General features: G+C 38.5%; 1 protein-coding gene across 2 annotated transcripts in view; it reads right to left on the reverse strand.

Annotated features, from left to right (window-relative positions):
* The window catches only part of LOC130152111 (protein FAM169B-like), a 40,320-nt gene that overhangs the window by 25,903 nt on the left and 2,158 nt on the right, over positions 1-12,259 (reverse strand). Inside the window, exons 1-2 of one of the 2 annotated variants that reach the window (XM_056345074.1) lie at positions 2,720-2,949; positions 1,426-1,559 (exon numbers count right to left, since the gene is read on the reverse strand). In XM_056345074.1, coding sequence (XP_056201049.1) covers positions 1,426-1,559; positions 2,720-2,735 — 150 coding nt within the window. In that variant the 5' untranslated portion in view covers positions 2,736-2,949. Of the gene's footprint in view, positions 1-1,425; positions 1,560-2,719; positions 2,950-12,259 lie in introns of those variants that run through there. The other variant, XM_056345073.1, reaches the window with a different exon arrangement.

The following is a 12,259-nucleotide window of genomic DNA, read 5'->3' on the forward strand; positions in this document are numbered from 1 at the left end:
TTCAGATGCACAGAGGAAAAAAAAAAAAAAAAAAAAAAAAAAAAAAAAAGCCTGGTAACCACAGCGGTTATTCAAACACCAAAATCCTCATCCTTCAGGTTGTGGGCATACAATAGAGATTATTAGCTGAGATGTTCACTGTGGATGGGAGCTCTATCTTATTACATTTATTTTATTTTTAATTACAAAATATCAACATTCTTTGAACTACTTATTACAGAGCATAAGGAAAAAAACAATACAGCAAGAACATTACCATTACTTATGTCCTTGACTAGCTGTCTGACTGCAGATTAGATTAGCCCTGAATTAAATGAATGCAAAGGGAAACGTGTTGCTATGAGACTCAAATCAGTCATGTGATATATTTAAGGTCTGATGACAAGCCACAAAAGACAGTTCTGAATCAAAAGGCAGAAGTCCACCTTGAACTGATCTCACTATGTCTAGCTATTGCAGAAATACGCATAGGACTGCTTGGGATTTTAACTTACTCTCCCTTCTAATGGAACAGTAAATGAGCCTCTAAAAGTACAACCAAGCATGAAAGGCTGAGGTAAGGGCACAGAAGCCCTAAACTGGGGGGACCTCTGCATTTTCAGGTTTGTTCGTATTTAACCCTACCTGGCCCACTAGAGGGCATTAAAAGAGTATTTAAAGCTGGTTACATTCATGGCTCAAAGATTAAGCTACCCACCTGAAACAGCATTTTTCTGGAAACTACTGCATATTATTTTCCTAAATTGTAGAAAAGCCACCATATTCCAACTAATTAACTTACTGGTTTGATAGTACAGTAACAGTTAGCCCAGTACACGTTTTATGATCTAGAAAATGGCCAGAATGCAAAGTTTCATTGGTTGACTGAAGTTAGAATTTTTAATAGGCCTGCTCAGTCATCTCCAATGCATTCCACCCAGGTGGCTTAGGAATGGATACTAAAGCTTTGGCACCTACAGTATCTATACCATCTATTAATCACATCTGATCAGAATTCCTTTGGGAGAACCCATATTCAAAATTGTCAGCATAAGTATTGGAAAGAATGGAAACAAAAGATAAACTATATCATAATACCTGTGTGTAAACTGTGCAGTAGAGGCAGAATATAGAGCTGCACCATGGTATAAAGGTCTATCAAATTCATTCTTGATCCAGTCCTATAAGGAAGCAGATCAAGATGCGAAGTTCAGCTAAGTACTTCAAACCCTCATCCACACTCAGAAGGTTTTAGACTTGTAGTTTAAGCTTATCTCTCATTTGTAGAATGCAAACTATTGGAAATAATGCAGAATTTGCTGATTTTAGGAGATTTCTAATCTGGCCACACCAGTTTACCCCTATTCACAGACAGACTTATGAACACAACCAACAAACTAGTTGGCAAGTATCTAACTTGCGGTATGAAAAACATCAGCCTACTACCTTTTCTCCTCCAGGGCTCAAAAAAACATCAGGAATGGACAATGATTTCTTCAAGAGTTTTTCATAGTACGTTTCAGCATCTACTTGCAGAACCTCTGGATCTCCCGCTAACGTATCTACCAAGTAAAGGCAACCTGTAGTTAAAACAAAACACAAGATAGATTTACTTTTTGAATGAACTAAGAAAACATAAGCTTTAAAACCTCTATTTCGCAAGCAGATGCTTGGTGTAGTTGGGCCCTTATTGTTCCCATTAGATCCTTTTGTATAATCCTAGTTTAAAATAGTAAGGCTGCTAAAAAGTCATCTATATGTTATTTACCTCTTGCAATGCAATTTTACAAAGTAGAACCATGACAACATCAAATCACATTTGTGTCCTTCGAATTGAACAAGGACAGTCTCAAATTTCTTTAGGTGTAAGTAAATTGCTTTAAAGCTGCAAGAGTAAAAATGCTTCTTCAAAACAGAGCCCGAGTTTTAGTACTGTCCAGAAACATAACAGGAAAAGAATTCCAAAGCTTCCACTCTTACTTGGAAGACTGCCCTTTTATGGGTCAGTCCGCGATCTGTTGTATATCATTAGTTTTTTCTTTTTCTTTTTTAAGTAACTTCAATTGGGCACTTTCAAAACAATGAAATAATACAAAAAATATTAAAATATTTACCTACATAAGAGTTCCCAAAATAGTAATCATCATCTTTTATGCAACCTAACTTTTAATCCATGTGACTCTATGCTGAAGGGTATTCACGCAAGCTATTTGTTAATTGCATGGAAACAAAAATTACATACATCTGATGCCTGTTACCTAAACACAAAGTCCAACTTGGTGCTCATGAGGAACCAAGCAACCTCCTTCCGATATAACAACCCAGATTCATTGGTGGTTCATCACCAGCTCAAGGTAAAGAACATCAGAAGAAATGGGTTCACAGTCTAAATACGCTTCTGCCAGTCTTCTATCATAGGAAGGAAACAGTTTCAATTTAAGAGGCTTTCAATCAACAAGCTACACTTGGAACTCTTGTGAGGCCGGAACTGAGGACTAAATCTGCTACCACATTGCTACAGTTGGAATCTTATTCTGAATGCTCAATTTTTAATCATAGCTTGCTCTCACATGGCTGCTCCTGTGACCCAAGTTTAATGTGAGATAACTGCATTGATACTAAGTGCCAAGTAAACAGCTGAGACAATGAACAGTCCTACGAGGGCCATTTCAAGAACTGTCTGTATTAAGATTCAGAAACTATGAATCATAAAAGTACCATATTGAAAATGATACCTTACCATGTAAAAGTAGCATGGGATTTGCAGTACCAGGTCAGAATATTCACCCACGGTGCCACCATTTCTCTGGCTGTGATCGGTATCTGATTCCTCAGCAAAAGGGTAAGAAACTAGAACTGATAATTCACCACCACCCAGCACTGCTTAAAATGCTTTAAACACTCTTTTCCTGCCCTTTGCAGGCAATCAGCTCACATCCTGAGGCTTGACAGCAAAGCTATGTACTCAGAATGCTGAACAGAAGTTACTCTCTAAATGGTTTTCATAGTGTGTTTGCATGTGACAAAATGGGAGAGAAAACAGCATTGCAACACTGGCAAGTTGAGTCACACAATAAAATCCCAGCCAGTACTTAGCAGTGGCAGTTTTCTTCTGCAGCAGCCTTCCCGAGCGTGCTGTGTAACACCACCAAGCAAAGAAGCCATATAAGGGAAAGAAAGTAAAGATTATTATTAAAAACTTCAGTAGTTTACTGCAGTAAATTTACTAGTAAATTAATTCTTTGCAAAAGAGCAGCATGTAAGACTTAAGTTTAGCACAAAGAAAAACATTTGCCATGCTAATAAATACTATTCATGAGATGGCTGTTTACAAGGCTGCTTACAAGGCTGCATCCTGCCACTGTTAAGCCAAAGCAACTTAATAAGCACAATCATGTTTTCTCCTCACTGAACAAAACAACTAGTGCCTTCAAAGTTACACTAACTTTCTGGTACATAATATGCTTGTCTTCTAAGGTAACAGTGACCATTTGAAGGATGAAATAACATTACAGATTAAATAAAGAACCATTAAGAGAAAACTTCTGATCAACTTTCCATTAATACAGCTTTCCACAGAAGTAATTTTTTCTCTACAAAATGCTTTTAGACTTTCAGTTAACTTGTTTTTCCTGTGTAACACTCTGAAATGTGAGCTAGGAGCACATATCCCAAACCTGTCTTGGCTTCTATACATAAGGGAGGCGGGGAAAAGTGTGAGAGTGAGGTTCTTTTAGGGACAATACAGAGAAGAAGCCTAACTTTAGGTGTCCTGGAGTGTCCTCAAGAAGTCAGTTGTGCTAAGGCTAGCTTTTGGGAACATCCCTCCAAAACTTGCACCCACATGCACGTAAGACTAATACTGTTCTGCTGCCATAAGCAGGAGAAAAATCACTTCGAAATTTTTTTGACGTTAACTAATGTGTTTCCGAGTTTTCCCCAGTACAAAGTGACGAAATTATATTTGCCCTCCTGTATATGCCCTTTTATCTTTTTTGTGTATACAGAAACAAACAAACAAACAAACCCCTCGACAAAGTCTACCCGTAACTATTGTTACTAGGCATTTGACTACAATGATAATTATTGCTGGCTAACAGGATGTTTTAAAGGTTCCAAAATCAAATGCAAAATAATCTGTTAACTTCACTTTAAAAGACAAGCAGTGCTATTCTTCTGTGAGTGCTGTAGTCCGAGGCCCCTGTCAGCATCTTGTGATACCAAAACTGCAAACTTTCAAGAACAGCCTTTTAACCTCATTTGAATTACAGCATTTCATTCGAATTTCATCTTACCTAGCGGCAACAAAAGAGCACATTGTGGCAGCCAATCTGCTAGACACCCAGCGAGCACTTCTTTCAAACAGGCGATGTGCACAAAGGGTTACCGTCTGCGGGAGGGAGGGAGGGAGGGTGGGAGCAAAGGGGAGCAGGAGGGGGGAGTCATAAAAAGGGGGCCTCTTGCTGCAGCCACAGAGGAGGGGCCATAAACCCTAAGGAGAGTAAATTTAGAACGGGAGGCCTACTGCATTAGAGGGATTCCTGACATTCGTGCTGAAGTGGCTGACATCTTAAATAGCCAAAGCTGGGAAACAAGGTCAAGACATCATCTAGGTGGATTCTACAGCAGCAGTGACAATGAAGACAGGCACCAGAAGGTCTTTCACTGGGCACCAGCATCCAGGGCAAAGGAGGAGGATTTGTATGCAATTCCAGTGAAAAAAACTTACCTAGAGATAAATAAAGGAGAAATCTTACTGGGCATATTTCTATTTCAAGCATAGAGAATAGATTTTAAAGCAAAAACTAACACTGCTTCTGCTTCTCCTCTCTTTTGTTTCCATGGAGCAGTCTGGGCCACATTCTCAAGCAAGGATGTGTTAGTGCGTCTCCTCTCACTCTCGTGATCTGTCATCAATTTGCACTAAGAATCTGATTTCTCAAATGAAATGTGACAGCTAAAACTAGCTATACAAACAAGCAGCCACTGCCCATACAATTCAGTCATCTTTATGAGGTACTACCCTCCAGCATCTATAGGTACCTCATAGAACATCACGCAGCTCTGCCAAGAAGGCATACACCAAGGCCCCTGTGTCAGTCCAGATCCCTAAAGTCAGCTTTTTTTAAACCCACTGCTATTCCACTTCTGATCTTCTCTAGAAGAGAGAGATGAGTTTTATGGTGGTTTCATGAAGTGGACAAATATTCCTCTTGAGAGGTAAAAGTCAGACAAAGTTCACTTCACTTAAGGTCCAAAAAGATCAGTATGTGGGAATCCAGATAGATCTGATTAACATACTTATGTTCTGCATCAGGTAGATAAAGAACAAATGCAATCACAAAATAGAAGACAATATTCTACCTTAAACTAGAAACTAATTTTTGTAGATTAGAGACAGACCCACATCATTACAGATTCAGCAAGAATTTCATTCTATCAGTTATAGCGAGCAGGAAATATTTTTCTGTGGGCAAAAGAATTTATTCTCAATACAACAGAAAACACATGGTGGACACACTTGTATGTGAAATTCCACAAGTGAAACTACAGACTGCTGTAAAGGCCAAAGGCAAACGACATGCTTCAATCTAATCAGATATTCTGAAGGTTCTTTTTGGTGATCTTTCTATAGCCTCTGCAACTAAACCCTGTGCCATAACAGAAATAATTTACCAGCTTATGGATAGCCACACTTATTAATATAATGCTACAGCAATTCAAATAGTCATTATATCCCCCCCAGCTCTCTTTCACTAGACTAATCATTTTAGTACCTATGTATTAGTTTTACTATTTTGCCATTATCTAACAAACCAGTTACAACCTGGGACAATCAACTCTGTCTCTTTGTAAAGATGGTTTAAATGCTCATTTAAGTTTCAAATGAGTATGTACCGCCAATATACTTAAGTTCTTTATGACCATGAAGCCAATGCACAATTTATTAAACAAGTGATACCTGCTTTCACTGTCAAGATTTTCTATTCCTGCATTCATGTGTAGCTTATTAATACTATTTCCTTTAGCCATCAAAGTTGGTGATGCAGTTTTTTCAGACTAGATACACCACTGGGTTGATTAAGATGCATTGAGGTATTCCTGGTACTCCCAGGAAAGACTTGTTGAAAAGCCCATTTCAGAGATTTGTAAGGGCGTTTAGAATGCAGCCAGATTGCAAAGCAAAATACATCAACCTCACCACAGATGAAGCATGAAAAGTGTTACGTCTGAAGTGAATTAATCATTTATCCTACAACTACTTTTTCATGTTCTACAAACACAGAGAATGATACTACACACATCCATTAAGAATTGTATGTTTACAGAAGAGACATCAGTCACCACAGGATTTGTATCTGGAATGTGTATCGTTGTACATTTGTGTAAATCTGTGTATAATTTTACATGTAAAAATATGAAAAATACTTAAGCCTGATTTCTAGTGGTCCAGAAACAAGGTAGATAAAAAGAAATTAACATTTCTAACTTTCAAATTTCATTACTTCTTATTGTTTTGCCATTTCTAATGCTTGCAAATAGCAGTACTAGTTTTATTTACTTTATTTTCATGCCAATATATTTCACAATTTAAAACAAACAAACAAAATTTCAGCAGGTTTTAAGTGTTTCTTACAGCATTGTGGGGTTTTTTGTCCAAGAACTACTCCCCTTCCCCCCCCGCCCCCCCCCCCCCCTTTTTTTTTTTTAAATCAAAACCCACTTTGCAATATGAGACAAGCAGGTACCAAAACAAAATGACGGTATATCATGTCAATATTTAGGAAGGAGCATTTTTGTAACCAAACCAGGCAACTGAGACCAGAACTCCTAAGATTTATTCTCAACACAGGTGTGCTTTTGTGGCTCCCAACAAATCACTTCATCTTCTGTCTGGTTTCTTATCAGTTAAGCGCATGCCTTATCTACCACTTCAAAAGGGTGTGATGTTTTTTTCCTTATCAGTGCCTCTGAAGTCACAACATAAAAAGACAAAGAAGTCATAAAACACGAATCGTTCTCTGTTCCCCTGTGGAATTCACTGCCACACTATGGCAGCACAACCACGACAGTGCCTAGGATCTAAAGACAACTTCTTCTGCCCTTCTAAATCGTGCACATACAACAAAAGTGCTTTCCATTACCCTCTCACAGGAATGGAAGCTCTGTGTTTAACAGCAGTGCTTTACATCAACTCTTCTTTCCTTCCAATGAGCTTGAACAACTCTATGCATGTGGTTATCATTAGGCAACCATATTTGTTTAACCTTTCAAAGGAAGGAAGAGGTCTTTGGCACGTTCCTGGGAGTACATGCAGAACCCGTCTCTCATGTCCTGAATTTAATTGAGCAAGTACATGTTAAAACCCCAAGTTCTAGTGTAAGTGAAACTTCAGTATCATAATGTGTGGTGGCAATGGAACTAGTGGGCAAATGCTGTGGTGTGGTGTCTGTCCAACGCAACAAGGCAGCTCTTAACCACAAGCTGTACAACATTAATGAAAACAATGTTCTTCCCCACTGCATTGCTTTTCACCATTACTAATAGAGCAATCACTCTTGAAATAAAGGACAAAAACAATGCATTAGTGTTAACAGGTTTCTACGTTTCAATCCAAAGATGCCATTTGTGTACCATTTACTATTCTATCTATCACTTATACTATCACAATTCAAACGGCAATAAGAGTTTTAGAAGACAAACTAAATACAAGTTTCTGCCTGTAAATAATTTTCTGCTGTGGAATCAATAAATGAAGGCAGAAGGCAAATAAATAATCCTAATCCCATTCCCAATTAAGAAATCAAACAGATTAAACAGATGAGTTTAGCTGTAGCTATACATGTCATCACTACAAATTCTGTCACTCGAATGAAGGGCAGACCAAATGTCAGGCATCTCAAATGCAGGATGCTACCATATTAGCCATCCCATTCCCCCTAACACATTTTTTCTACTCATTTCAGAAAAGGGAAGAAAAAAGCTTGAGGTATACGTATATATTTAGAAGAACATAGATGAGCAAAGGCAGAGACTAGACAAGCCTAACTCTGAAAAATGTCAAACACCTTCAATTTCCACTTGCTTCAATGAGCTCTGAAGGCCCTCAGAATCTCCTATGACCAGGGTCTATAAAACACGTTACTTGTTTTCCAAAACTTAAAATAATCCACACCTTATGAAATGGGGGGGGGGGAAGTAAAACAAAAATGGGAGTTAATTTATTTAATGATTTAGCTCTTTTTGGAAAAATACCTAGATGAAACCACATTATTTAAAGTGTTTTCAAAGCTAGAAAAGCAAGTGCATATTGAAAGAATCACATAATGGCAAGTGCATATTGAAGGGATATTTCCCCCACTCTATCCTGCAGTACTCCTGTACTGAAAGTTTCAGCAAACAGGTTCCAACTATACCCACTTTGCCTCCGTCACTTACAAAAATAAAGCCACACCCAACTCATAGTACAGATAAATTAAAATACATCAGTGTAAACAGGCTATCCCCTGTCCTATTATACACAGAACGCACATCTGGACTGGCATGTTTTGCATAGAACTTTGCAAAGTTCTAATCTAATGTAATTGAAAAAAGCTGAGGTATTATGGCCCGGAAACAGACTTTATAAATAAAAACTGTAGCATACTGTTAAACCATGGAAGTGCTACCAGCTGTAACTATGACATACCAGGAATTCATACTTCCGCACATTTAACCCTCTTTTTCACAGAGCTTAGATATAAAAAAGGAGGACACTTACACCATAATTAAGAGAAGATACAGTCCTAAAGAAAAGGGATATTCAGGTTTGTAATTAATTAAGGCTTTAAGGTTCCTGTTCACATCAGGTTTTCATCAAAGAAATTCCATTGATTCAGGGGGATTGCTGCTATTACCTCTGAACCTGTGAACATCAGAATTGAGTTCTTAACGTGTACTGGTTTTCATACAACCAAGAAATGGGTAGAAATGTTCCTGGAAAAGTCCAACATCAACTACTGGAGGCAGTGGTAAGGATTTTCTTGATTAGGTAAGACAAAAATCTAAATTTGACAGCTTAATTATTTGTCTACCCCCTAAACAAAATAAAATATACAAGAGAAATATGCAAGTTTTCCAGAACAACTGTGTCCATATCAGGGGCTTTTTCCAACAGTTAGTTATGTCAGTGCTACATCTCACTTCATCATATCCATAGCCAAAATAGCTATGCCAGAAGAAGTTCATAGTCCAGGTGCGACCTCAAATTAAAGTCTGACTCTTCAAATTTAAGCAAAGAAGAAATGGGAGGCCCTGAATGACACTGAAATACATCACAGAAGTTTCTCATTATTCAAAGAGACTGATTTGAAAGGAAATTGACAGAAAAGATTCTGTGAACAGCAGCTGAGCTTTTACAAATCACAAGTTCAAATGCAGATAGTGGTAATTCAATCCTTTATAAAGACGGAAGACAGAAAGGAGGATGCACTGGTCAGAAGTCATCCTACAACTTAAGGGAAAAGAGGAAGACAATATCTCTCACAGCAACAGACAAGGAATAGTGAAATGGCAGGAAATGACAACTGAGTTTGGCAAATGGTCTAGCATAAAGATGATTTCACTCCATAGGAAGAAGCCAGACAGACTGACAGGACAGTTTCAGAAAACAGCTGTATTTTAAGATCAAGGAGCATTTGAAATTATTACTGAAACATCCGCTGTCACAATCTGGCACCAGGGCCAGTATTTAAGTACCACAAGAAATACATTTCCTTGTTACTACCATATTCAAAAGGTGGAGAAACCTAAGGCTGCACTAAACACGGCCTTTATCTTCATGTCATACAAACTACAGCAGTGTGTGGCATACCAAGAGTACCTGAAAGCCCTGGTTTCCTGCCAGAAAAGACAATATTCCCCAGACAAATGAAGTAGTGATGAAAATACGAGACAACTGTCTAGATTTTCAGGGATACCAGTTTCAGATACCACATAATTTGAGTTGCAAATGCTCCCACCAGCAGAGTGCATAAGTCTGCCTAAAAAAGCCCAGCAGCCTTTCTCCAAATTACTTGCAAGAAGCAATTTGTACAGCCAGAATAATCTCCAAATAAAGCAACTAGTTTGAGAAAAAAAAGGAAAAAAAAGAAACAACAACAAAAAAATCCCTTCCCCCAGTAATTTCCACTTTGCTAAGTTTATTATGTGGCTGCAAATTAATACATCACCTGCACTAGCTATCAGAAGTCTCTTAGCCTGTCTCAGACCTCACTTTAATAAAAGGCTGCAAGTAGTGGAGGAAGTATGTAAACATCTCTTGTTTGTGCTGTTGTGTCAGCTATTCTACATGTCTTTGAGGGTGCTCCAAAATCAGCATGGCTCTGCTTTTCCCTTTTTCTCCTTTGGGGAGAAAGAAGAAGCAGAGAAGGAAGGACAGGCTGGCAACAGAAGACTAACTCTTTGCTTGTTGTGCTCTTGACAGTAAGAGCTGAGAGTGTTCAAATTCAGCTTACACAGGTTCTTCTGTAAGGACAAAAGAAACCACTGGTGGTGGTTAAAAATGCAAAAGATTTTGATTGTAATGGCTTGACAATCAGCCAAAGATTTGACCAGGGAGAAAAACACAGCAAGGCAGCTATGACCAGAATGGAAGAAACAAGGAAAAACACATGGCTTGACTTCAGAGCAGAAAATTGACTTAGGCTTTGCATAAACGACAGCATACCTCCAAGCTTGCCTGATCCACAGTCTGCCTGGAATGAGAACATGCAGTCTAAAAGCAGAACCTATTAAAAGGCATAATGTTTCTAAACGGCATCTGTTACGTACTAATAAGCATTACTTAAAGGACACAGGCCTTAAATTGCTACCAAACGTGCACTTATCTAAAACTGCTGCAAGGCAATCATTACAAAAATGTCACATGACACCATGGGAATTTGAATAATATAAAATGTTTTTATTTAGTTTGGCTTGAAATCATTATGCAGAAAAAATATGGAGGCACCTTCTGAGATTTTGAAACTCTGCAACTTCACAGGAATGAAACACTAGCAAGAATTACATCAGCGGAGCCATTTGCCATCTGTTGTCAGTAATACTATAAAGACCAGCCACCAGACAGCAGTTTCAAAGGTTACGAACACAACGTTTTTAAGCATCCACAGACCTCTCAGTAGCTGAGCAGGACATGGTTTACTTCAGATACGTGCAACCTGATGGTCTGCCAATCACTTTGCAAAGACAACACACCAGAATTGTGAATTGCCGTGCAAAGCGTTCGGGAGTCTCTCAGTATGCAACCATTATACAACGTGGAAAATACATACCAGGCTGCTCTATATAGGTTCTTATAACATACAAGCATAATGTCTGCACACCTCCCACTTGCAAATTTAAACTGGCTAGACTTTCTCTTGTGGTGTTTGTTTTCTCGTACTTTCCCCCAAGGGAAGGAGTGTATTCACTGCAATGCTGTTATGCAAAAAGACTCAGGTTTGTTTGCTGGGTTTTGGACTGTATTTTTCCTTTGAGGGAAGTAGTTAGGATTTTGTTTCCTGTTTTCTTTCCTTCTAGAACCTAACTACTTATGTTAAAAAAAGCAAGGTTTCAATAACTTGCCTTACCTGGAACATGGAAAGCAAGGAGGTTATAACTCCTCAGCGTGAGTAAAATTCTACCTGTTCCATACAGGATATTTTAGTTATACTGAAGCAGTATGCTTGTTGATAAGCCCCATCTCAGATGAGTAGCTTTTCCAGATGTGGGGACCATATTCATGATACATAGCTCCTACATGCTACCTGAATTTTGTGGTTCTACCTTCCAGGCTGCTGACCCCATGCCTGTAAATTGATTTAACATGGATTCCACAGAGGGCAGGGAGATTTCCATCTTCCTAGAGAGACAGATGGAAATTTAAGGCTTCATTAATGCAATTTTTAAACTAGACATACAGGTTTCTCATCTGGTAACTATTTCTCAGGCTCCAGAAGTCACACATACGTTGTTACTCACTGAACGTCCTTCACATACAAATCTGACTTTCAGAGTGTTCTTAAGAGAAAAAGAACTTGTGACAAGGTGGAATTGAAAACAAGAACCTCAAGTTCTAGGTCAACAGCTGGCCTGCTTCTTAATGGTAACATTTGCCTAGGCCTATTAAGGGGCTTAGAAACCTGGAAGTATAAGCAATCTTGCCCTGTGAGAAACAGTTACAGGAAAAGACCTCAAGATCTAGTTGTAGATCTCAATTACAACATAAACTGAAAAGCATCATTTGCACAAGAAGAGCTAA

This window comes from Falco biarmicus, chromosome 7 (assembly GCF_023638135.1).
Source record: "Falco biarmicus isolate bFalBia1 chromosome 7, bFalBia1.pri, whole genome shotgun sequence".
Taxonomy (NCBI): Eukaryota; Metazoa; Chordata; class Aves; order Falconiformes; family Falconidae; genus Falco; species Falco biarmicus.